A 25417-nucleotide genomic window follows, 5' to 3' on the forward strand; every position below is an offset into this window, starting at 1 on the left:
AACACAGCGTTTCTCAAAATGTGGGGCACGCCTGTAGGGGAATGTAGGTATTGAATGTGGGACGCAAAAAATCTGGAGAAATTAGCATTTCTTTATTAATGAGCCTGTCTTTATTAATGTCTTTCTGTTTTGCCTATAAAGCTTTCTCAGTATAAAGCACACACTCACAATGGATTCATTAGTAGCCCTTAAACTTAATAAAAAAAAAAAAAAACATTATATAGAAGACCAGAAAAAATGTAGCTTGCCTGGAAACAAAATATGCTTTTATTCGCAAACTTTTATTTTGAAAATGCACCACCCTATATTAACGTGTTTTGGCAGCGAGTCAGAGAAGGTGGGTCTGCTCCAATCCTCAGCTTCACCGGCAGAGTCTGGTTTATAAAGTCAATGTTTACCAGCTCTGGGCTTGAGGTCAGTAACAAGAGCACAACAGATAGCAATGACGGCTAATTACAGTTATGAAAGCGGCTTGTTTATAACTGTTAGGGAAACAGAGGAGGATCTGAGGGTTAGTAAACGTTAATATTAGCTGTGTTCAGGTTGTGAGAAAGCACTCTAAACATGCAGCAAGTTAACGTTAGTCTCTGGTTGTGTCCCAAACAGCACACTGCTGCACTAAATGGTATGAAAATACATATATACCACCCTTTGTAGTGCGCTCTGTACTGCAGTATGTAAAGTTCCATAGTGTGTTGTTTGGGACACCACATCTCTAAGGTCAACGTTAATCAAATGCTGTTCCACATCATAATAAATGCAGTATTTTACTGCCTTATCTACATAGGAGTCAGCTTATAGCTATCTAATATTTTGGAAATGGGGTGGGCTTTGACAAATATGTCCCTCACCAATATCACACTCCCACCTACGCCCTGCACCTGCCTTTGCTCATTTTTGCACAGATTCAAAAGTGAGACACTGAAACACAGTTTAAACATTAAACTTTTCTTTATTTTCTGTATGTCTGAACATTGATATTAATGTTGTATCTGGTGTTATGAGGTTAAGCTACTGATTTTGAGATATAATTTGATGTTACTTGAATAAATTAGAGAACTTGCATGTGCATTTTATTACCATTTTTGGGGGGCGATATGGTACAGGTGGGGCATGGAAATTTACCTTTGTCTGAGATGGGGAATGATAGAAAAAGTTGAACCACCGCTGTAACCGAATCAAGCTACACTCAGGCTTCCAAGGCAGCAATTTGTTATCGCATTGGCATGAGTCTGTGCCTTTCTCCCTTAGAATACTGCTTCAGTAGGCTGCATTTAGGAGTATTCAGACACAAGTAGGTTTTCTTCTAATAGTAACAACATACATTTTGTTTCTTACTGTGATAAAGAAATGTGAGTTTTATCAGCTCCACTGACCATATAAAAAACGTTGGTATTTCTACAATTACATGATATAGTCCACCTTTTTTCTTTGTATATTTATCCCCTTTCACTCTCTTCTTCCATGGTCAGGATCCCCACAAGAATACAATAGAGCAGCTTTGATTTGAGTTCAGCGCTTCATTGGCACCGTGACACCCACTTTACATTAGTGTACTATGTTTCTATTCTGTTCCCTTCAACGATATCTATATAGCATACTGCACTTAATTTCACTCGCATTACATCCACTGTGAACTGGTCAAATCCTTACTGTTATTATACTTGTTTTTCATCATTGCACATGTTTACACATGTGCACTTTTATGTAGTTTTGTGTAGATGAGTTATTTAATGTAGTGCTTTGTTCAGGAGGAAAGTTGTTTAATTTCACTGTGTACTATACCCATTGTATGTGGTTAAAATGACAATAAATCCACTTGACACGGTGGCATGTTAGTGGATCAGAGACAGCACGGTTGCTTGAATTTTTTAAACACTGTCCACTCTGTTGGACAATCCTACTTTTGGGTCCACCTTATAGAGAGAGACAGTAGCTCATCTGTTGCTGTTTGTGTTGGTCGTTCTCTAGTCCTTAATCAGTGGACACGACGCTGATGACTGAATATTTTTGGTTAGTGGACTATTAAAAGTCCAGCAGTGACAACTGAGGTGTTTAAAAAAAACTGCACTGCTTTGTCTGATCCACCTGTAACAGCACAACACACACATCACCACCATATCAGCAAATAAAATAAACAGTGAGTGTAGATACAAGATAAATATATTTAATAAAGTGGGCAGTGAATGTATAAATGCCACAGACACACGTACAAACACACACAAAACTCCCACGCTTACCGTCTTACTTACCCAGAATATATTCCTGAATTTGATCGAAAGCATCGAAGCTCATCACATTCTCACTGATCCAGTTGATGATCTGAACAGAGAACGTAGTGAGAGTAAAAAAAAGCTCATCACATTCTCAATCTCATGATTTACAAGCACACATCTGCTGGCCAGGAATTGAGTTTCTTACACAAAGCTTCTATTTATCATGAAGCTAGGTACTCCACACACAAACACACTGACTCACTCCAGGCCTTCAGGCTTAATTCACGCACTCAGCAGCTTTCATGTGTATCATTTGCCTCATCCATCTCCATTCCATCATACCTTCTCCTCAAGGTCCTGGTCAGGTCCCAGATGGACCAGCATGCAGTGCAGTGATGCTAGACGCTGTGCCTCAGGTCTGCTGGAGCTAAGCAGTTTCAGTAGGAAGTCAGGGCTGATGTCAGTGGTGTATATTCGGCCAGATTTTATGTCTAGCAACCTGCGACCAGGCACATTCACTACAACACTTTCGGTTCCCAACTCCTCCACAAGGGAATCAGCACCTGGAGGACAAATGCACTGTACTCATTAACACATACTCAACATGGTAAATAGCTGGACGCATACTTCTACTCTTTCTCTCACCTCAAGCAGAGAAATTCTCTTAAATATTAAAAAACTATATTTTAGATCCCACTCTGACTTGATTCAATTAAATTACATTAATTGTATGCATAAATGTATGCATTTGGTGTTTAGACATTGATTCAGAACTGCCAATAATTTTATTGAGGTTACAGATGTAGGTAAACATAGTGTTAGAAGTCTTGCCCAAGGACTGTTATTTGTATAGAATAGTACGGTCTCTGTAATACCCACTGTTTGCACCTTTTTTACCTTCCGTCTTCTTGCCACTAGTTCTCAAAAATACCAACTGATAGCTAGGTCTCCCCAAATCCTACACAATGCCATCGACCTGGAGTGTGAAGGCAAGCACACACTTTCTCTCAAAACAGCCACTGCCTCTTTCTGAACTTTCACTTGGACATTTCAAAGCCATAAAAAAGAAAGCAAATTGTCTAGATCTGCCATGTCAGCCCACAAATGCCCATTAAGGCCAGAATTGTGCATGTGTTTAAGGTTGAGAGAAAGGGGTTGCCCTACCCACCCATAGACTAAGGCCAATTTTGTTCTCCCAACTCCCAGGGGAGATGCACTATACTAGGTTTTAAAGTGTCTGAATAACTCAGTAAATGACATAGTTCATAACATAACTTACAAATGTATATACAATGGCGCTGACAGAATTGGGGTTATAATGTTTACAACGGAAATATAGCCATTTTACTTACAGCATTAGACAGATTAACAATGCTGCAACTGTAGGGGAATACAGCATTAGTATTTATGGCCAAAGATTCCTCTTGGATGAGATTAAAAATAGTAAAAACAGGTGTCAGACAGCTTATTTTTAACGATTTCATGTCATAGCTTGAAAAATGGCATTTAATGTGGTGAATTCTTAAAGGAACACTATGTAGTATTATCATATTAAACTTACAGCTTTAAAATCATGGTAAATCTTTATTGACATGTAATAGAAACAATTTTACTACCCCAGGATGAACACTGCAGAAACTGCACTATGTAGGTTTTGGAGGGTGGACACCACATAGCACCCCCCTGTAAAAGTGACTTATAATTTGCCTTTGTAGTGGAGCACGGGAGCACAAATACCAAATCTTACTTAGTGTTCCTTTAATTTGACCAGTGTCCTTCACAACCACAATAAACAAACCTGATTCTGTATGTCTGAAGTGCTTTGTATAAATATTAACAATTTTGTTCTGAATAAAATCATTGAACATCCTTTTTAATATTGAGAAATTTGGCAATAGCTAAAATGCTAATTTAAAATTTGTGGCTATTAGTAAACTGTTGGTACAGCATAGTAAGTGGATTACACTGCTGACTGTTTATTATGTGGTGAGTACTGATTCATTAGGATGATGTCTCAGCAGTAACCTGAATTACTCAATCTCACCTGACAGAAACAGACTGTGGCAGAGCAGATCCTGCTGCCTGCAGTTGATAAGGTGGAGGAAGTGTCCAGCTAGATACACCACTATGTAATAACCTGCAGGAAGATTTCAGTCAGAGAGCACATGTTCAATCAAAGTAAGACAATATTAATACACCGGTGTGTATCAGCAAACACAAATAAAAAGTGGAAAAATATGTATATATTCAATTAGCCTCTTGAAGTCAGTAAAGGCAGACGTATAGTATTGTCACTAAAGATACAAACAGTGTAAATATATATTTAAATGTATAACACTGGTGTTATAGTACAGCTGTGCTCCCTAAAGGTATATAACATTCTCTTCTCCATAAGCAAAGGTTAATATTTGTAATCTTTAATCACAGAACTGTAAAAAATAAAACAACATAAGTCCTAGAGATAAAATGAGGCACTACTTTAAATTCTACAATTAAAGCTACTGAATATGCACCTTTCAGGGGAACCACCACAGATACTTGTGTAACATCAAAGCTGGATATATGGCATAAATATTATGCACAATATGCCCCAAGTTTTGTGGACATCTTTTCATATAAAATTCCGATATAACTTATATTAATCAAGATATTGGAATATTTCTGTGAGGATTTGATTGAAAAACTATCAGTTACACTTTTTCACTAACCCAAGTGGATGAAGAGTGGCTGGAGGTTTGCTGTGCTGGTAGACATAGTTGTTTGCTCGAGAGCTACAGTGTAGGTCTTACTGAAGCCTGAACAACATGGATAAAAGAGAGTTATTAGAATATATCCACAATGGATTGGGTTAATCTAGGCATAATTTAACTTTTCTTATACCTCTGTGCACAAATGCAATGGTATACATTCTATCCTTCTGCTTATAGACAGGATGACTGTAACATACACACATGGTCCCTGTGAGGAAAACAAAGGACAAATGTTTCATACAGGGTAAGTTTTTAGAGTAACACTTCACTCTAGGTCATCATTCACAAGGCTAAGTGACAAAAAATCTACGTAAACTCTTAATTTTTTCCAGGATATACCAGGTTTTATGATAATCAATGTTTGTATATGTATATGTTTATAAATGTCTGTGTAAAGGCATTTTGGTGCCATGTAGCCTTATGAATGATAACCCATAGTAAAATCTTGCCTTTTTTGTATAATGAAGCCTGGAAGTGAAATCAAAATGTCTATTTTTGCTGTAATAATTAATGTAGGATTATAGATAAAAATGTAAAACATTTCTGGTTATTCCTACACTGTCAGAAACAAATGTTACTTCTATCCACATCCACACCCAGGGAACAATGAAAGCAAATTTGTCTCTAAATTATTTTAAAGTGATATGGTACAATCATATGTTGCTCTTAGTAAAGATACTGAAGATGCCACTGCAGTGACAGCAAAGGTGCCCTGCAAAATTACAGGTCAGTGCTACTATTCTGATTGTGTAGGAATATGTGATTGATCCTAATTAAAAACCTTCAGTGATAAGATCTACCGATTAATTCTTCAGCATTGATGACTATGTTGATTTCACAGTTTTAATCATTTTGGAAGTCACTGGAGACAATCAAGAAGGTTTTAAAATATTGATATGTTCCTCTGCTTACCAGACGGTATTTATGTTCCTTAATTACATCTGTGATCATTAAAAAAAATTATATATATATTTTCAAGCAAAAAAAAAACCCTTTACCATTAGCAACATACAATAATGTTCATGCACCCAGCTCTCCCAAAGTCATTTGAGTAGATTTCAAATATCACATGCCACATGCATTATGTGAGCTTTGATTAACTAAACAAGACACACATAAATAACAACTTACTCTCTACGGCAGATCAAGTGAACAAAGTTTAAAAAACAGCAATAAACACAGACTTAGTAAAATGTTGCACAACTTCGCAGCAATCAAACGAATTTCAAAGTCTCAACGTGAACAGTATTTTACACATTACTTGCCTGTTCTATCTGTAAACACCACCATTTTCAGTCCCTCATTATCCTCCTCCTGGTAGTGATCATGTCCAAAATTAACAAACCTGTCCACAGCACAATGAATATTTCAAGCAGTGCATTTCACCCCTTTTCGTGTAAAGTGTAATTACATTTACAAGGGGCATTCAAAAAGTTGATTATTACTAATCCTGCAGGTCGTTTTGTAATTGTTCTAGGAAGTAACACTTTCTGAGGGTATATAAGACAACATCAGCTCACAGGTATGTTGATGAAAATGTAGCCTCATGTTCTACATGATTGATGATTCCAAGACATTAGTCAAACACTCTACAGCCCCAACTCAGCCCTAAGTGATTCTAACCTGTTCTTAAATTCGTAGAAAGATTTCTGATCAATCAAAAAATTTCTGATCTATATTTGTTTCTGCTCAAACAAATATAATATAATAAGTTTCATACCTGAACTGCGAACTTATTGAACACCCCTCCTGTTATACATTTAACAACATTGCCAGGTGTAAAACAGCTGGATGTGTTACCTCACAGAGGTGAACGGAATGATGGATAACTCCAGAGGAAGTTCAAACTGTCAGACACAAAAGCAACAAACTTCACATTTAGCTGTCAGTAAACAGAATGAAATCTAAGAAATCAGTGAATGGCAAAAAAAATAATAATAATAATAAAAAATGATACCAGAATCTCAAAGTTGCGATCAGGGAAAAACTGCGCACACTTCAGGACATGTTTGTCCTGAAAATGAAGAGAATTGATGTCATGATGTTCAGAGAAGTTAAAATAAAATTAAACTATAGAGCCACATATAAACTCTTTGGACTTAAGAAGTAAACAATGCAGGGCAAAAATAAATGCAATAAAACTCATTAAACCTTTATCGTTAAATTAATTTGCATAACAAATAAAAGTATGTGTGTAATAAGTTTATTTAAAGAATCTTGGAGAAATTGTTCCCGTGTAGCACCAAAAACATTTCACTATAACTGTAATTAAAAATTATTGTATTATTGTGAAGCCTTCTTTCTTAGAGTGTATGTGTATCTATGTGTATGTGTATGTCCTAAAAGCAACGGAACACCACAATGAAGTTCAGAACACAATGAAGATCAGTGAGATGTGAAATCCTCCACAGGGAATGCTGAACTATAATACTTTAAGCAACAGTGGTTAAAATAACTGAAATGTGTCAATATGTTTACCCAAGTACATTTACTTAAGTGAAATATTGATGCATTTATAATTTCTTAGTATTTACAAATTTAAATACATTTACTTCTACTGAAGTATATCAGTGAGTATATAAAATTTGCATGGTTACATGTTAGTCATTTATGTTTCCACGGCTAGCTAATGTTTTTGTATTTCATTTCCTTCTGTGTTGTTGAAGTGTCTGGGTTACACATGTGCTTTAGCATTTTTGCATTTTAATTTTACATCCAAAATAGGAACAGAACCGTACACATTTTAGTTCCTCTGCTGATAGATGCTGGGTGAATTAAGAAGTTTCACTGCAGTTGTATGTGTTACTAAATACTTATTTTATTTAAAAATACTTATTTCTTTGTTCTACTCAAGTTGATCTTAGTCAGACATTTTTATTTTACTCATTATTTTTCCCAAGTAACACCTTTCCCATTTTAGATTCATTAAAAAACAAAGTTACTATCTGCCACATTCCATAATTTTCAAAAGTATTCTCAGTTTATTGCTGTATTTTTTCAATGAACAATAAACTTTTGACTAAATGAAGTGTAGATGAGAGTGGTCCTAACCCGGCAGGTGAGGTAGAAGAGTCTTTGGGGTCCTGAATCCCACTGAGCCCAGCAGAAATCCTCCGCCACTCTGTCTCTCACTAGACGTTCCTGGTTCTGCATCACCTGACACAACAACAACAACAACAAATCTCAAGAAACACACACTTAGGGAGAACTTACATAGAGAGTATTAACCTCTACAGATGACTGGAAGCACGACCACTTAACTGTATGAATGTCCAAAGAGAGGGTAAGGAAGGGGATAAAGGGAAAATATATATGTTTCTTCATCCATTTTTCCCTTTCTTATCTTACTCTTTGATTGGCTGTTGCACAGCAGACCTTAGCTATAGCAGAGCTGCTTGCTGAACACAGGCAAATTAGAGCCTTTTTAATGTTTTAATATATGGATCAGAACAACCACATATTTAGCCCCGGTTCAGGATTTTGTTCAGCTTTGTTTGTATCACATGGTAGCAGATATATTTATTGATTTATCAGGGACAATGCACATTAACATTTCGGTTTCCACATCAATGTAAATGTGCCAGAATTAGCTAATAAACAATGTAATTTACATAGCCAGCACTGCATTTTTTTTTTTGCCCTGCCACATAGTTTGTGCACATTTATAACACTAGTACTGCTTCTATAAGACATTTAGAATGTGCCACTGTCGGTTAGGATTTTAAAAGCGAGAAAATGTGTGGCTGGCTTTACAAATGGTGTTTTGCTGGAGATTTTAGTTCCTTGTGGGCCACAGCCCTGCAGAGATTAATGTTTGTCTTCTTAAAACAAATGCATTCCTAAACTGTTGATATACTAAATAAAGTGTGTTTAATATGGCAGAATTTTTTAATCTGCTGATCTGTCTAATGAAGCAAACATACTAATGTAGAAGACAGAAGCCTAGCATTTATATATTTTGAGAGCATATGTTTTAGGTTTTTTCTCATTGTCTTTGTGAAATGTAAAATTTACCATAATTCAAATGTTTAATTAAGTACTTTAATAAATAATAAGTTAAACTGCATGTAAGTAGTGCATAAATATGCATGCATAATACAGACTCACAACTCTGTAGCCTTCTTGTTTCACCAGCAGTATGTGGTACTGCTCCACATCTGGATAGAAAAATAACAAAAATCACAAGCATTAATAAAGCATGGTAGATCTACTGGACATAAATTACAGTCCACAGTAAAAAAAAAAGCATTCATTCATCCTTTGTAACTGCTTCTTCCTAAGCAGGGTAGCAGTGGGTCCAGAGGCTACATGGAATCATTGGGCACTAAAAAGGGAACACACTCTGGTGCCAGCCCACAGTAGGAAACAAAAGCACATAGGGTTATATTATGAAGCCACTTCCCTAATACTTACAGCCATCTTCTGCAGCAAGCAGCAAATGGCTCTCAAGGGCAGTGTTCCGTGAAGGCTGAGGATATAGAAACTGTATATGAAGAGAAAAAGGAACATGAATTTCACTAACGTTAATGTCTGATTAAACTGTTAAAACATATTACAGCATGCATATTGCTTTAGAATTATGAATCAGAGTGTAATTGGGACACAGGACAAAGTTATACACACAGAACTGAATGAAGAGCACTTTAAATCTCGTTGTACTGACAAAGATAAATAAAGACTTGAACTTGAGAACAAATACACTGTATAACCAAGAGTTTGTGGGCATTTGCTCGTCCAACATTTCCTCAGAAATCTTGGGTATATAGAGAGATTCCTTGATGATGTTCATATGCAGATGCTTGAATGTGTCCTGGGAATGTGTTTTACTTTGAAGATTATATAAGCGGTGCACCACCAAACATACATACATACTTATATAAATATATGGTGGAGGGGAGGGGTGCCGAAAGGCAAATAATTGAGATGCATAATGCATGTCTAATTCTAGTGTAATGGTGATTTGTGGTTTATTTTTTATTTTATATTTCTTCTTTTCAGTAAGAATTTTTCAGTTTTGTATTTTACACAGTTCACATTTCAATGTGTAAAATAAATTACAGTGGAGCTTGGAAGCAAAAGACATATGTGTGGGTTATTCTCAAAATTATTTTCATCAACAAAAAGGAGGGCAGTGCAAAATCTGTTTGGGCACCATTGACCCATGCTATATAAAAAATATGGTGCAAATATAATGTGTTGACACTGAAAATTGTTGGTAAACATTAATGTATTATTTTAGGTTCACAGATGTAAGTTGCTTTTTAAAATTGTAATAGTTGACTACCTGAACTTTGACCCTGCAATCCACAGCTTTCAGGACCTTAGTGTTGTTAACTGGGTGTATTTCTATGAGGAGGGTCAGGCATGTTGAAACTAAAAGAAAGTCAGTTTTAAAAAAAAACACAGTGAATGAAACGTAGAGAAAAATCAATTTCTTCAAAATAAGTTTAAAATTCTATAATCTGTTGATTCAGTCCTTGCCACATGTTCCTTATTTCAATCTGATATAAATGAGGACAACAAAACTGTGCCAAGCATGATGTAGTGCTTTGGTACGGCAGTTACTGAGAAAAGTACACTCTTAAATTTCTGAATATTATCTAATGCTCCAGCTTTTTTTTTATATTTTAAAACAATAATATTTAATATCATATGTCATAAATTTGATATACACTGATGACTGACGATTACATTTCCCTGTTAGAAATAAATGTCAATCTTTCAAGTATTTGTAACAATAGGTACACAACAAGCTTAAACATTAGCTCTAATCATGTGATATGTTCCTGACAATAGGTTAGGTTTATTATATAACTAGGTTCTTTTCCCTCAAAGGTAATGCAATCTCTGCATTTATCCCCAGATTTAATCAAGTATGGTGCATCCACAGTTATTACTGTCATTGTTAACATTCTTGTTTGTATCTTTAGCCTGCATTTAGGTTTTAAATACATGACGATAAATGATTTTGCCATTCTGTGTTGTGACTGGGGATTAAGTTGACTACCTGGTTTAAAGCATTCTTCTCCTCCCCGTGTCAGACTGACCGCTGAAAAAGACACATTCACCATTAGTATGAGCTATATAAAATAGTACTTACTAGAAAAAAAAAACATATAAAATATAAACACTTTTTAATGCAGGTCAAACTATTAGGTTAATCAGTCAAACCAATATTGTAGTACATAGTATATGTAGCTGCAGCCCCTGACGTCTGGCATTCAGGGGCTCACCGCTGGCTGTGCTCCACCTCCCCAACCAGATAATGAGCAAGTAGCAGGAAGAAGCAATTGTGTCCCATTGCGCTCTTAATAACTTAACTAGTGATTGATTATGTAGAATTTAGTATATTTATAAGTGTCAAATATGAGTATACTAAAAAATCTACGGTGCATACACATCAGTCGATTTTTGAGTATGGTAATAATGGACACAATTTTCCCACAACCGGTAAGCCCTTTTCACGCCTGGAAACGCTTGGCTTTGTCCCTTATAGTGCTTTACCTAGTGCACTTCACAAAATATAAAATGACTACTGCTACACCCAGACAATGCACTAAATGTTGGACAGAGGGGTGTGAAGCGAATATAAATGGTTTTATTATCCAACATTTTTAGAGCAGAATCCATTATTTTATGACATACACTGTGCACTACTCAGTGTGGAGGCAGCTATTTGAGTTGCAACCTGTGTAATGGCAGACAGCATCTGCAGATTTGTATGATGGGTCTTGTAATAGCCACAGGATCAAACTAACACTTTTGAGGTTAGTACATAGTATACACTGTATAGTACACAACTGTGATACAACCAGTAACTTCAATTTAAGCGGAAGATCTCAATGTCATGGATTAAGATTAGGCTGTGGCCACATGACTCACCTGACTCAGTTCAACACTGAATAACTTTTGTTGCACTCTTCATGAGAAATACCTGAACCAAATATGTGCTGATAGGTATAAAGGCCCAAATAGAGCTGAGGAGTTTTGTTCATGTGTCACTGAAAGGCTGATTATATTGCGATGAAATGTTTTTTTGGGTTTAATTAAAACAGCCAGAAGACCAAACTGCTCCTGCCACTTAGCCTTCTTGTGTTGGAATGGTCAGTGATACAGTAGATTTTGCATTACCACACAATGAGCCAGTTTCCTAGCACAAGCAGACTGTTTACTTGTCAGAGAAGGAGATCTTACCAAGCAGAGTTTCTTCTTTGTTCAGGGAGCAGCTGCTGATACACACCTGCTTGTCAAAAGTGTAGAGTAGCTGTGAGGAGAGAGATTACAGAGAGGAGTGTGTGTCTTGCATCACAGCAGGAAGAAACATTATGTGGATGTCTTTTATAGGTTGGCCACACTTGGTATTACATTTTCACAGTGTAACTTATATACTCTTTAATTTGATCACTGTGGAGAACCTACTGTAATTAACTCACTATTAAAAAAGAAGTAGACTGATTTGTGAGTGTCTATGAGATCAAGGATTTATGTGTGTGTCTGCTGATTCCTCCTGTATCCGGTTTTCCCTCAGCCTTTTTAAAAATAACATGCCATGAATTCAAATATACCTTGTTCTGTTTCGTATGAGGGTCATATTTGCCAACTCTGGTGGTCCCTGAAGCACCCTGTCCAAAGAAAATAAAAATCATTAGTTAACTAATGCTTACTTAACTAAATACTCTAATAGACACAATGCCTCAACACTTAGTGGAACATTTAGGACTGTTTCCCAGACTCATATTAAAAGTGCAATTTTAGCAGTGCATTAGTCCAAGACTGATGTTAAATTAATTCCCAGGGTATTAGCCTTTGCGTGTGAAAAGCTGGCTTAAGACATGGATTTGGCTCTTAATGTGCATCGGAGTCCACTGCACTGTGGTATGTATGGAACTTCATGCTTGACCTGTAAAGAGATTTCACACAAAAACCTAACTTACCTTCCAAGTGTACACAACACCCCCATCCCTCTCAACATTAAGGATACGAGTATCAGCAACATCTGCACAGTCTTGACAGAAGAGAACAGACAAATATTCATATGACCACATAGCTTACTGTTTGAGCTGTTAATGAGTTCCATGTACATATACACATTTCTGATATCTGAGCTACCAACTTGTATATTGTCAGTGTCCAAAGATAAACATATATCTCCAAAATAGCAGCATTAAAGAACAAAGAAGAAACTCTCAATGGACGTTTTATTCCAAGTAATTTTGGAGTATTCCCATTGGTCCATACATCAAGAAAATCTCATACAATGTGAAGGGAGACCTGCTGTGTTCAAATGATACAGTAAACTTAAAATAGACAAAAACTGATTAAATTATGGAGACACAGTGGCACAGCAGGTAGTGTTGCAATCACACAGCTCCAGGGACCTGGAGGTTGTTAGTTCAAGTCCTGCTCCAGGTGAATGTGTGTGAGGAGTTGGTGTGTTCTCCCCGTGTCCGCATGGGTTTCCTCCAGGTGCGCCGGTTTCCTCCCACAGTCCAAAAACACACATTAGTAGGTGGATTGGTGACTCAAAATTGACCATAAGTGTGTGTGTCACACTATTGATCTCATATTTTTGTTTCCCTACTATGAAAAATTCTGAGATGGAAGGCAGGTTATGGTGCCAAGTTATAAAAAAGGAAGATGACCACAGGACACTATGGGACCCTGCATCTCCACACACATCATATCAGGTAGAAGCTAACAAAGTAAATAATTTTGCATAATATTTCTTAATATTGCAAAATATTTCAAGTAAAATTCGTTTACCTTTACATTTGACCCATGTTTACTTCCCAGATGTGCCTATCTGATGTATGATAATCACAAAAACCATTACATCTAAATTTGCAGTTTTTGCAGGTCAATAATCCTTTACTTTATGAGGAGAGAACAGTAAGTTTTAAAATGTTTTGACTATTTGCACGAAACAACGTGTGCAAACGGTAAGTAAATTTCCTAATTTGGGCTCTTTAAAACGAAGCTAAACAGTGAGACCATGTTTGTCAGGTTTATTGAGTCAAATAAAACCAAAAGCTAAACCAGTCTTACCTTTGCCTCGTCGTACTGTCTCTTCTTTAGCTAAAATGCTGGAGATGACATCGGTGTGAATGTCGAAGGTCTGAGTTAGTTTGAGCATAACTCTGCTGGGGGAGTCAGGTGACCTCACCTTTCCAAGCACAAGGTGAGATCTTCACTTACAGCCCCTCATAAGGAACGTGTGGGAATCTGATTCATCCGAATAGCTCCCTGTGATTATTATTCATTCTGTCGACTCTTTAAAATACCTCGTTATACATTTACTAAACCCTCACTCTCCCACTGTCTGACTGTTAGTCTACCTGTCTGTCTGTGTGTGTGTGTGTGTGTGTCTCTCTCTCTCTCTCTCTCTCTCTCTCTCTCTTTCTTTCTTTATTTCTTCCGTTCTGTCTCTGTCTCTCCCCCAAAAAAAGTAAAGAACTTCAACAAAATAATAGTGTCAGCAGCAGTAAGTCCCGCCCAAGACCCGCTCTTTGGACTAAAGTTTATCACATGATTGGCTGAGAGCGCTGTCAATCTGTTGTCTAGGCCCTCTGCCCGCCCTCTTTGTCTGAGGTCACCTGATCGAGAGAGAACTGGGCGGAAAACTATGGAAGTGAAACTCAACCAAAATTAAATGTTCAGCATTTCTCTGTTTTTATATAATCCTTAAGATCTTTAGATATTGATTCTGAACCTCACGTATGTAAATTACTTTATTAAAAATAAATCACCTAACCAACTTTATAAGTTTAACTGTAAACATGGCTTCAGCTGAGAAAGAAAGTTGTTGTTTAAAATTTAATATTTAAAGAGTAGAAAATTCAAATTCTGAGGATTTTGAGAGACTACAGTTGTAAAATTCCGAAGTAGATAGTAAAGGCTTATAAATTATCTAAAGAAAAAAAGGTTTAAAATTTGGCTAATGCCAGCTAGGGGCATCACAGTGGCGTAGCAGGTAGTGTCACATTCGCACAGCTCCAGGGACCTGGAGGTAGTGGGCTCAAGTCCCATTCCGGGTGACTGTCTGTGAGGAGTTTGGTGTGTTCTCTCCGTGTCAGAGTGGGTTTCGTGGGTGCTCCGGTTTCTTCCCACAGTCCAAAAACACATGTTGGTAGGTGGGTTGGCTACTCAAAAGTATCTGTAGGTGTGAGTGTGTGTTGCCCTGTGAGGGACTGGCGCCCAGTGATTCCAAGTAGGCTCCGGACCCACCGCGACCCTGAACTGGATAAACGGTTACAGATAATGAATGAATAAATAATGCCAACTAGCTCGACGTATAGACTAGAGTTAGATAACGTATATCAAGATGGGCTTGGACACCTGGCTAAAACTGTAGTCGTATTGCTGTATTTTAATTAGTCATCTCAAAATTTTGTCTCTAAACTTGTCAACAATTTAATGTAATGTAATTTAATTTAATATAATCCTGCCCAACCCCCTAAACTTTGATTGCATTATAAATATTTCCACAGTGAAAATCAAGATTTGCCTTGAAAAAGTATCTCTGTGGTGAAAAAAAAAGAAGGTGATTATATGACTGAGCATTTCCGGTTTGAAGCTGCATTGTTCTAAATATTATAAAGTAACTAAGCTGCATTGTTCTAAACATTATTCTTAAACTTTCAAATTCAGACAACTAGGGATTCTTACATCACAACCCTAAGGAACCAATCCTGTCAACTTGCAGAGCATTGCTTTCAAGCTGCAGACAAGCAAAAAAGGATAAGTTGAGACGAGGTGTGGATTGATTGAATCTTCATAGATCTGCACATGAATTAAGGTGAACGTGTAGAATTTTTAGTGGATAGTGCATTTAGTGGAGTTTTCTCTAGGAAATAAGATCAAGAGGACATTTGTTAAAATTGAAGTATTTTAAAGTGTATTGAAAATGCATTTTTGAACAGTAACTTAAGAGGTTTATGTTGTAACATCCAGCTTCTTTTTATGAATTCATTTAAGGAAGGCAGAGTTGCACACACCTTGCACACATTAACATCAGACGCACCATGTGTGAAAACAGGATAAGAGGGTATACTGAGTCAGAAATAATTAGAAGTTCAATGAGTACAAAACAAATCAGGGGAACAAAATCCAATGTTTTAGTATTTCAATACTGAAGCAGATGCACTAAATTTGCTAAATGTACATCTCCATGTTTGTACTTGACTGAAATTATAAAAAAATGCCTGCTTATAATATTGTAATAAACAAGTTGTATTAAGGTAATCTGTGAGTGTTCTACCAGAATAGTATTACTTAATTATAGAAATATTGTACTGTGTGCACCTCTGCATAAAAGGAATTTTAACAATCAGCCAAAACATTTAAAAAAGAAAAAAAAAGTATACAGTATACCAAGTGGAGCATTGCAGTCATTTGTATGTAGCTCATGTTACATACATTAATGTTGTAACTCATTCTCAAAACAAGGACAACACCAGACATAAAATCTTCCTCAATATATCATTGCTGCTTCAAATCTGGCCATGCTGCTGTCTTTCCATTTGAAAGTAATGGTTAACTAATATGTCTCTAGATCTCTTGTATTTTACTGGAACTTGGTTTGATTCTTTGTCCAATTCTATTTAGTTAATTCGATGGACAGTCTTACCACAGTTACGCAGATGATAGATTTACATGGCCTTGTCCCCAAATGACTGAGGTCCCCTTGACTCTATTTGTGAGTGTCTTGATTGCATCACTAACTGGATGGGAAAAACTTTCTGCAGTTGAATGAAGATGAAATAGAGGTTATTCTATTTGGGAAAAGAAATGAGAGGCACAGACTAGTTGCAGATCTGTATTCAATAGCCCTTAAGTCTAAAGAACTATTTTGTAACCTTGGTGGATTATTGAATCCAGATCTCAGTTTTAGTAGTCATGTTAAATTAGATACGAAATAAGCATTTTATTACTTTAAAACATGAGTTTCTGACTAATCCAGACCTGATTGAAAATGCAGCTATATTATACTAGCAAGTTCTCACTAGGATTAAAGTAAATAATAATAATAATAAAACATCACCTCTGTTCTTAAAACTTGACACTGGATTTCAAACAGATAGGAAAGAATGTTTGGCCCAAATGTGGCACATCTGCAGATCACTTAAATCAATATTTGGCCCACATCTGGCCCACACAACACGTTCCATAATACAAGTCAAGTCCTGCACAGCCCACACAACAATGGATGTACAGTAACTGAGTCGTAAGCACCAAAAATGAAACATATTCTGCCAAAATGTATCTACTATCTGGGTAAATGTAGGGTTTAAATGATTTGCATGTCATAGCATTCTGTTATTATTTAAATTTTTCAGATTTCAGAGCATCTCTTTTCTGGAAATGTTTTTACCACAGATATTTAATGCAATATTTTTCTCTGTTTATTTTCCTCTCTTCCCTGAGGTAGTGGTCAGCATATGTTTTCAGTTGAATCATGCTAGCTTACATTTTATTTTGGTTTATTCTTTTTTATTTCATCATGCTGATCTTGAGCACTCATGCTAAATGGACTAAATGGCTAAAAGACACTGTGTGTTCTATAAAACCGACCAAGGAAACAACAAGGAACACATGTTTTCCCCCACATTTCTTGCGGTATTCTGCATTTAATTTTGAGTTAAAACAACCATGTAACATAAACACCACAACAAAAATTTGGAAACTTGTATTACAACAATTTATTCTTAAAAAGAGGTCAGAATGGGTCGTATGTAAAAGGTTACTAAAGCATTTGAATAGTTAAAAACGTTGAAACAGTTTTAGAAACAAAAATATGCCTTAAAATAAGCATTTCTACAGTTTGGTCTCTATGTACAAACCAAAAACACACACATACACAAATCCACAAGCTGTCATATGACTGCATCCAGGATGTTTAGTAAATGTCACTACGTACTATGCAATATTTTCAATTTAGAAATAAATTTGTAAAATTATACGTAGGGCAGGTATATTTTAGAATTATAAAAACAACGCAGCTGAATATGTGGTAGTTGCTTTTGAAGCCTTATTCTATTTTCTTGTCTTGTGTGACGGTGTATATTTATCTGTGTACACAAGATGGCGTCAGCATACAACATTACACTCCTTTCTCCCTTTAACCACAGAGTAGGTGTGTTTATGCTATAAGCTGTGTATCTGAGATAAGACGAAAACGTTGCTCAGCAGTTCACGTCTAGATTTGTTGTATTTAGCAGCCTCACTCCCCTCTTACTCTCCTTTATAAAAGCACGTGGTGGTAGGTTTACTGCCCTCAGAGTCTGCCAGCTTTACACATTCTGTAATAAAAACTCTTCCTGTGGTCGATCCTTCAGCAGGCCACTGTCTGAATGACACCTGGGTTCACTAACACAGCTCACAGCCTGCCAACTGACCCGTGAAATAGAAAGCTGTTTCGCTTTCCTCAGCCTTAGATAATGAACAATTATAGGAGACGGACAGGTAGAGAGCCGCTAGCCGGATGGTGCTGACCCCACAGGCACTGCAAGGCAGTAATTAGTCAGAGTTTATAAGGTCATTACAGCATGTTAACAAGTCCATGGTCACACTCAATGAGAAGCAATAATGAAGCCACAGAGCTTGTCCGCCACAGTCCTGTTGTTGGACTAATAATAGATGCTTCACGCAAAGACAAAATGACACTGCTTCTAACAATTGCCTTTTGTTTCTTCATTCTCTCTCTCTCTCTCTCTCTCTCTCTCTCTCTGGTGTATCTGGTCTAGCCCCAAACTCTCTGACTATATATATATATATATATATTTTTTTTTTTTCCCCTCCTGTTCATAATTACCTATGTGGCTCAGTCTGGTGTGGGACACATCTTTGTGGCATGGAAGGGACTCATGACAAGGAACACACTCACTCACTTACTGGGATGTAATTATTCTGACAGCTAAATCTGACAGGCCGTTCTGGTGTGGCTCAGAGTGGAACAGAGCGAAGTGGGTGAAGCTCAACTAGGATATATGTGGTAATTCTGAAAGATGTGTGTGTGTGTGTGTGTGAGAGAGAGAGAGAGAGAGAGAGATTGGTATTTAGAGGACAGTGGCAGACTGGAGCCAGGCAGTTTGGAGTCTGCTGAGGAGCGGGTTACTCACAGCATGTTGTTGCTCTCTGGCCATCTCATTATAGCATAGGGCCTGATTTACAGCCTGTAGCACATACTACCACACCACAAGGAAGCACTGAGATCTCCTGTGAACAAAAACAATAGCAAGGTGGCCAGCAGTGGTTATATCATTTTCTGTAAATATCTCATGGTGTAAGATTATATCAATGTGTACTTTAACAAATGTAATGAGTCTGACCTAATTAAATTAATAGATGTATATTAACATGGACAGCAATGGGGCATTAACAGCTTCAGCTCTGGGTCCTGGCTTTAATCCTCACCTCAGTTTGATGTGTTCTCCCTGGTTTCCTCTGGGTGCGCTGGTTTCCTCACACAGTCCAAAAAACACATGTTGATAGGGGTATTGATTGTGTGAAATTGCCCACTGGTCTGAGTGTGTGAGTGAATGGGTGAATGTGTGATGCTGTCTGATGGACTGGTTTCCTGTCCTGTCTTGCACCCAAGAATAGGCCCCAAACTCACCTCAACCCTGATCAGGATGAAGGGGTTATAGAAGATGTGTGTGTGGAGCGTGGGCTTTGGACATTCCAAAGCATTAAAAGTAACCATGCATGAACCAAACTTTGAAGCAGAAAAGTGAAAAAGTGAACACAATCTTAGTTTTATAGTATCTGATACTACTTTCAACTCCCCTACATACAGCAGATCACTCAAAAATGTCCTTACTATACGATTCCACCTTAAACAGTGAAGTAGTTACATCCTAGTGCAAAACTAGTGAGTTTTCCAAAGTTCATTTCCACATTAAATGCTCCCTTTATATTTATAGCTGTTATAGAATGAGTGTTGGCTGCTTATTTTATTTTTCTGTTCCACCTTAAATAGTGGAGTTTAATTCATCTGCTACAGCTTGGTTTCTTATTTTTGTAGTTACTCCACATTAAATTCTACATCTGCATCATGAAATGCATTCATATCCATATGAAACTCGAATACAAAATGAAACTCTAGAACTTTAAGCAGTAACCTCTGTGAGGATGAGTCTAGAGACAATATATGTATATGAAGGGTGATTACACTCCTGTATGATCTTAATACAAGGCAATGGTTATTCAGTCTCTCAAGCTTTAGTTGTAGCCTAATTACATCTGGACTTAAGCTGGAAAGTAATGGAAACTGAAGAATGAACTGAATGGAACTGAATTTTGATTAGCTGTGCATACTGGGCAATACACATGCATAACACATCTTATTAAAAGGATTCCATGGCGTATTCAGATAATAGTATAAACAGTTACCTACCTTTGAAAAAATATATATTAAAGAAAATATACATGGGGGAGCCAGTTTGAATGAGCCTAAATGATCTGACACAATAAATAACACTATTGTAATATTATATGTGCTATGTTTGTAAGATTGTAACTATCAAAAAATGGTCACATTTTAGCTCACAGAGTTCAGGTAGTAGGGCCCCAGGAAAGATTGGACTGGCTCTGAATAGTACCATTTCTTATAAATACAGAAAGCATTAATATGCTCTCTTTACTGAATCAGGCACCTTTTTTTGTTATTGTACAGCTGAATTGTGTGGACTGGGGAGTCATCAATGCTTTATGAAACTGCACTAATCCATTAGCCTGTGAGTTGAATTTGGTGTGTAATTTGATTAAAAAAACTGCACCCTGTTTGAAAAAGGAATTTACCATTGGATGTCCATTGTGGTGCTAACAGCATAGGGAGGCATTACACATGAGAGAAAGAATGGTGAAAAATGATATGAGGCTTGTGTCAAGGTCAGATTATGTGAGAAAAAGAAAGGCGCATCTGAAACCCTGAAATGCCCAGAGATCAGTTTGCTCTTTCAGCTGCCACAAGTCGAGACATTCCTGTGTATCGCATTGTGTAGCTGGAGGGCAGTTATTTTAACACAGGCTGCCCCACGCTTAGCAGTTCACTTTAGAGATGACTGCATGTGTTCAACAAGAGAGTAGAAGCACAGAGAGTGGGAGAGAGTGTTGAGATCAGAAGCTACAGGTTTGTACCTGCTCTTCTTAAGCAAACTCAGTGTCTGAGGTGGGCACAGAGAATGTGTGTATTTGTGTGGATCTGCTCCATGAAGTTACATAACGTGGGTTTGTGTGTGTGTGTGTGTGTGTAGGCCTTGTCAAGGCTTGTTGGAGTGCATTCCTTCGCTCAGCTGCTCGCTCCCGTGTTCCTCTTACAGAGCATTCCTTCAGTCAGAGCCATAAGGACACACCCATGCACCACACACTTCTCTACAGGCTCATACGCAGCACACACACACACCATCCTGGGCACGCACATACATACACACAGAAGCTTCATAGAAACTACCACATTATAAGATTAAAATAATAAATATAAAACATATTACACACACACACATATATACATACATACATACATATATATATACATGCATACACACACACACACATATATATATATATATATATATATATATATATAGCAATCTTATCAACTAATAAAATGATTATGCTGTGTAACAATCTTCAGAAATAGAGCCTCAGGCAGCTTCTTCATAATTTAACACTGTGAATCACATTGTGAGTGATTTGTAATTTGTCCTGATGGAGCATTTCTTAATTTGAATGTTTAATATTAACATTATTAATTTGAATAATTAGTGAAATACCCAAATGTATATAGATTACAAACCTTATAATGTTAGAGTTTTTCTTACTAATCTAAACATGTAAAATCCTACTATAGCTATATTATGTTGTATTTTCATTTATTTTGTCTATGACCAGCACACTTTCAGAGAACAGGAATGTGGCTGAAGAGTCCTTGTATGGTTTGAGTGTTGTGTTCAAATGATAAAAAACACACTCTTGCTTTCAGGCGGACAATGACCCTGACCAAGGTGAAGCAGTTACAGAAGATGGATAAACGAGTGAGTGAATGAATGAATGAATTGATTCATTTAATTAATTCATTCAGTTTTTTACCACTGAATTCTGAATCTGTCCCCATCTTGCACCCAGTGTTTCACCCACAGCCACGCTGAACTGGATAAAGTGGTTCTCTCTCTCTCTCTCTAACACATGCATAGACACAGGATTGGGTGTGTGTGTGTGTGTGTGTCTGTGCTCGGGTAAGATGGGTGGATCACTGTTACTCACCCAGCTAAATGTGCCACAGGCTGGCCTACCCCACATCACTGTGGTACATTAGTCTGTCAAGAACACACACACACACACACACACACACACACACACAAAACTTAAACCTCTTTCATTCACATTACAAAATGATCCAATTTAAATGCTAAGAAGGGAGAGTGGGTCATAAGTTATCACAGGCTGCCACAAATAAAACTGCAAACTTTGTTTTAAACACATCATTTCTCAAAGAGTTCAGCTAAAAATGGAGCACAAATCTTACAGCTAAACATTAGTGGAGTTTACTGTAACAGACTGAGGGCTTAGAAGTAACAGCTGGTAAAGTGTGGTCAAACAAGTAATAGCACAGCTCATTCAAAAGAGCTCTAATTGTGAAAATTATGAAAATGTGGGGAAAAATGTGGAAAATTCATTTTTTACCTCAATGAAGAAGAAGAAATACAATAAATAAACCATTAATTCATTCATTCATTATCTGTAACTGCTCATCCAGGTTGAGGTGGAGCCGGAGCCTACCCAGAATCACTGGGTGGAAGGTGGGAATGCACCCTGGAGGGGGCGCCAGTCCTTCACACGGCAACCAACACACACACATTCACTCACACACTCACACCTATGGACATTTTTGAGTCGCCTATCCACCTACCAACGTGGGTTTTTGGACTGTGGGAGGAAACCGGAGCACCTGGAGGAAACCCACGGAGACACAGGGAGAACACACCAATTCCTCACAGACAGTCACCCGGAGCAGGGCATAAATAAATTAAAATTATATAATTCATACCTATTCAAAGGTATCTGGAACACAATTTGCATTAAAAAATACCATATGTTTTGGAAATATGATTATTGTTTATTTTAAGAGGTCTCACTATCGCCCTCTCTGTGAGTTTACAAGATTCCAAGCAGTGTTATAAAGCCATGATGAAGGCAAATAAAATAATATATGAGTGTATTGTGTGACTTACACACATATTTCAACAAAAATTTTTTATAACAGTCTTGGGGTAAATATCTATGTTTTCCATTTTACGCCTTGTTGGTTTGTGCACCACTCTCCAGTAGATGACAAACCAGGACATCTGAAAAGAACTACTACAGAAACCCATATTTGATGTTATTGCTCTTTTTTTTATCAGAGCTGTGGTTGACCACAAACCATTTTATTTCATGTTACTCCAGTGTTACCCAGATCCCCATAAACTTTAACTAGTTATTTGAAAAGGTTCTTCTCATTTGCCCATATTGCTAGCAATGGCAGTGTGAAGCCTTGAGTAACAGTCCATCACAGGGCATCTCTTTTTCACATTACAGTTACAAGAGTATTACTTTAATGAACCTGTCAGTGAGAGGCTTTAGGGAATCAAATGTGGTTCTTCTATATTATGACACATCTGGACAGTCTTTTTTTTTTGCCAGTGTATTATTGAGCATGTGTAAAGAGGGGAACTGGTAAGTTGAAATCCAGACATTTCAGCAGTGTCCACACATGTCAGCCTCCTTCCAACATCTCAAAACATTCCAAACAGAAGCGTAAATCTCTAAGAAGTGTATGGATCTCTCTGTGAGAAGAGTAGGCCTTGTGTTGTTGCTGTGTGTGTGAGATAAGGGTGTGTGAGAGAGGGGGATTGGGGCTTGTGTGTTCAAGACTGTAGCGCTTGCTGCTTGACCTGTTTCTGTTGAACTGTGAAAGCAGCAGGAGCTGTAGGAGTCAGAGGAGAGAGAGAGAGAGAGAGAGGGAGGGAGGGAGAGAGAGTAAAAGCACCTGCTTACTAAGGTTGGAGCATACTGTGTCAACTGCATCTCAGTGTTGTTCTCTGCCTGAGGGTTAGTGGATTGTATAGAGGATGCAAAAGCTCATGGAGGATTCTACAGGCCAGCATGGCTAGCTTTGATGGCAATCCTTATCATAAAAGCTCAGTGAACCTAGTTAGAAGTGCATAATAAATCAATGGACAGATTCATCAACCTTCCAGTGAGTCAGTGGACGTGACTGTTGAAAAGAAAGCTTTTGGTACATAGGGCTTTTTCAATCTTGATTTAAAAAGGATATTCATATGTTAAAAATGGATATTCCACAGTAACAAGCTGTTTTTATTAATAAAAGTTTCTGAAATTTATTTCTGATGATGATATTATTACTTCCCATGGTTTCTCTTGCCACTGTTCCCAGTCGCATCTCCCCATGTCTGACTGACATCGCTTCTTGGATGACAGCTCACCATCTGAAGCTCAGTCCTACCAAGACGGCCGGCCCTCACCAAGAGCTTACTATCTCATTTGAGAACTCCTCAATTGTTCCATCTGAAGATGCAAGGAGCCTTGGTGTGATTCTGGATGACCAACTATCATTCAGAACCCATATTATGAACCTGACTCAGTCATGCAGATTCCTACTGTTCAGCATCCGGTGGATCCTAACCTTTCTTTCTTGGGAGGCTGCCCAGGTGCTTGTCCAGTCTCTAGTCATTTCAAGGATTGACTACTGCAACTCACTCCTGGCTGGTCTTCCTTTGCGGGCCATTAGGCCCCTTCAGCTGATCCAGAATGCAGCTGCATGGCTTGTCTTCATTCTACCAAAGTTCATCCAGGTCACTCCACTGGCTTCCTGTAGCTGCGCGCATCAGGTTTAATACTCATGCTTGCCTACAAAGCCAGGAACGACAGCCCCTCCCTACCTTATGGCAAATGTCAAGAGTCAGACTGCACCTCAAGCCCTTCAAGCTTCTACCGTGTTTCCCCGATAGTAAGACACCCCCGATAGTAAGACGCAGTGTGGGTTTTAGGGGGGTCGGCTAATGTAAGACGTACCCCGAAAGTAAGACATAGTAAACTGTACGTTGGAAAAATACAAGCCATAGTACCGGTACCTTTTGCTGCATTAACTGCGGGATGCGGACGGATCTGGAGCGGAATGAGCGGAGGGATGTGGAGGCCGCGGGAGTAGCAGTAATGTTGTCCGTGGTCCAACACGCAGCCTCAGTGCCCTCATGTGCAGCCGCTGGTGGCCACTCTGATTGGCATGGCCATGGTTGTCATGGAATAAATCTGTTTTATCTTCCAGTATAACATATTCAAACTGTTCGTTCTTACCGTTTTTCATTGTTTTACATGTTATACATGGAAATACCGTCATGATACGGTTGTAACAAGACATTCTTGGCACTTGCTTTTATAAAACTGTTTTAT

General features: G+C 37.7%; 1 protein-coding gene and 1 long non-coding RNA gene across 2 annotated transcripts in view; one reads left to right on the forward strand and one right to left on the reverse strand.

Moving 5' to 3' along the window:
• gsap (gamma-secretase activating protein) overlaps nt 1–14397 on the reverse strand; it is a 32328-nt gene extending 17931 nt beyond the window's left edge. Inside the window, exons 1-17 of the mRNA XM_066667085.1 lie at nt 14012–14397; nt 12901–12971; nt 12532–12588; nt 12161–12230; nt 10974–11015; nt 10251–10339; nt 9380–9449; nt 9074–9123; nt 8018–8122; nt 6924–6980; nt 6767–6813; nt 6232–6311; nt 5097–5174; nt 4925–5011; nt 4261–4353; nt 2559–2779; nt 2253–2322 (exon numbers count right to left, since the gene is read on the reverse strand). Of these exons, the coding sequence (XP_066523182.1) occupies nt 2253–2322; nt 2559–2779; nt 4261–4353; nt 4925–5011; nt 5097–5174; nt 6232–6311; nt 6767–6813; nt 6924–6980; nt 8018–8122; nt 9074–9123; nt 9380–9449; nt 10251–10339; nt 10974–11015; nt 12161–12230; nt 12532–12588; nt 12901–12971; nt 14012–14099 (1375 nt within the window). The 5' untranslated portion in view covers nt 14100–14397. The remainder of the gene's footprint in view (nt 1–2252; nt 2323–2558; nt 2780–4260; nt 4354–4924; nt 5012–5096; nt 5175–6231; nt 6312–6766; nt 6814–6923; nt 6981–8017; nt 8123–9073; nt 9124–9379; nt 9450–10250; nt 10340–10973; nt 11016–12160; nt 12231–12531; nt 12589–12900; nt 12972–14011) is intronic.
• On the forward strand, nt 342–22954 carry LOC136693868 (uncharacterized). Its single transcript, XR_010802121.1, has 3 exons — nt 342–414; nt 21948–21999; nt 22722–22954. It is a non-coding gene; the product is annotated as an uncharacterized lncRNA (long non-coding RNA).
• The last annotated feature ends 2463 nt before the right edge of the window (nt 22955–25417 follow it).

Source organism: Hoplias malabaricus, chromosome 4, assembly GCF_029633855.1.
Source record: "Hoplias malabaricus isolate fHopMal1 chromosome 4, fHopMal1.hap1, whole genome shotgun sequence".
In the NCBI taxonomy this organism is placed as follows: domain Eukaryota; kingdom Metazoa; phylum Chordata; class Actinopteri; order Characiformes; family Erythrinidae; genus Hoplias; species Hoplias malabaricus.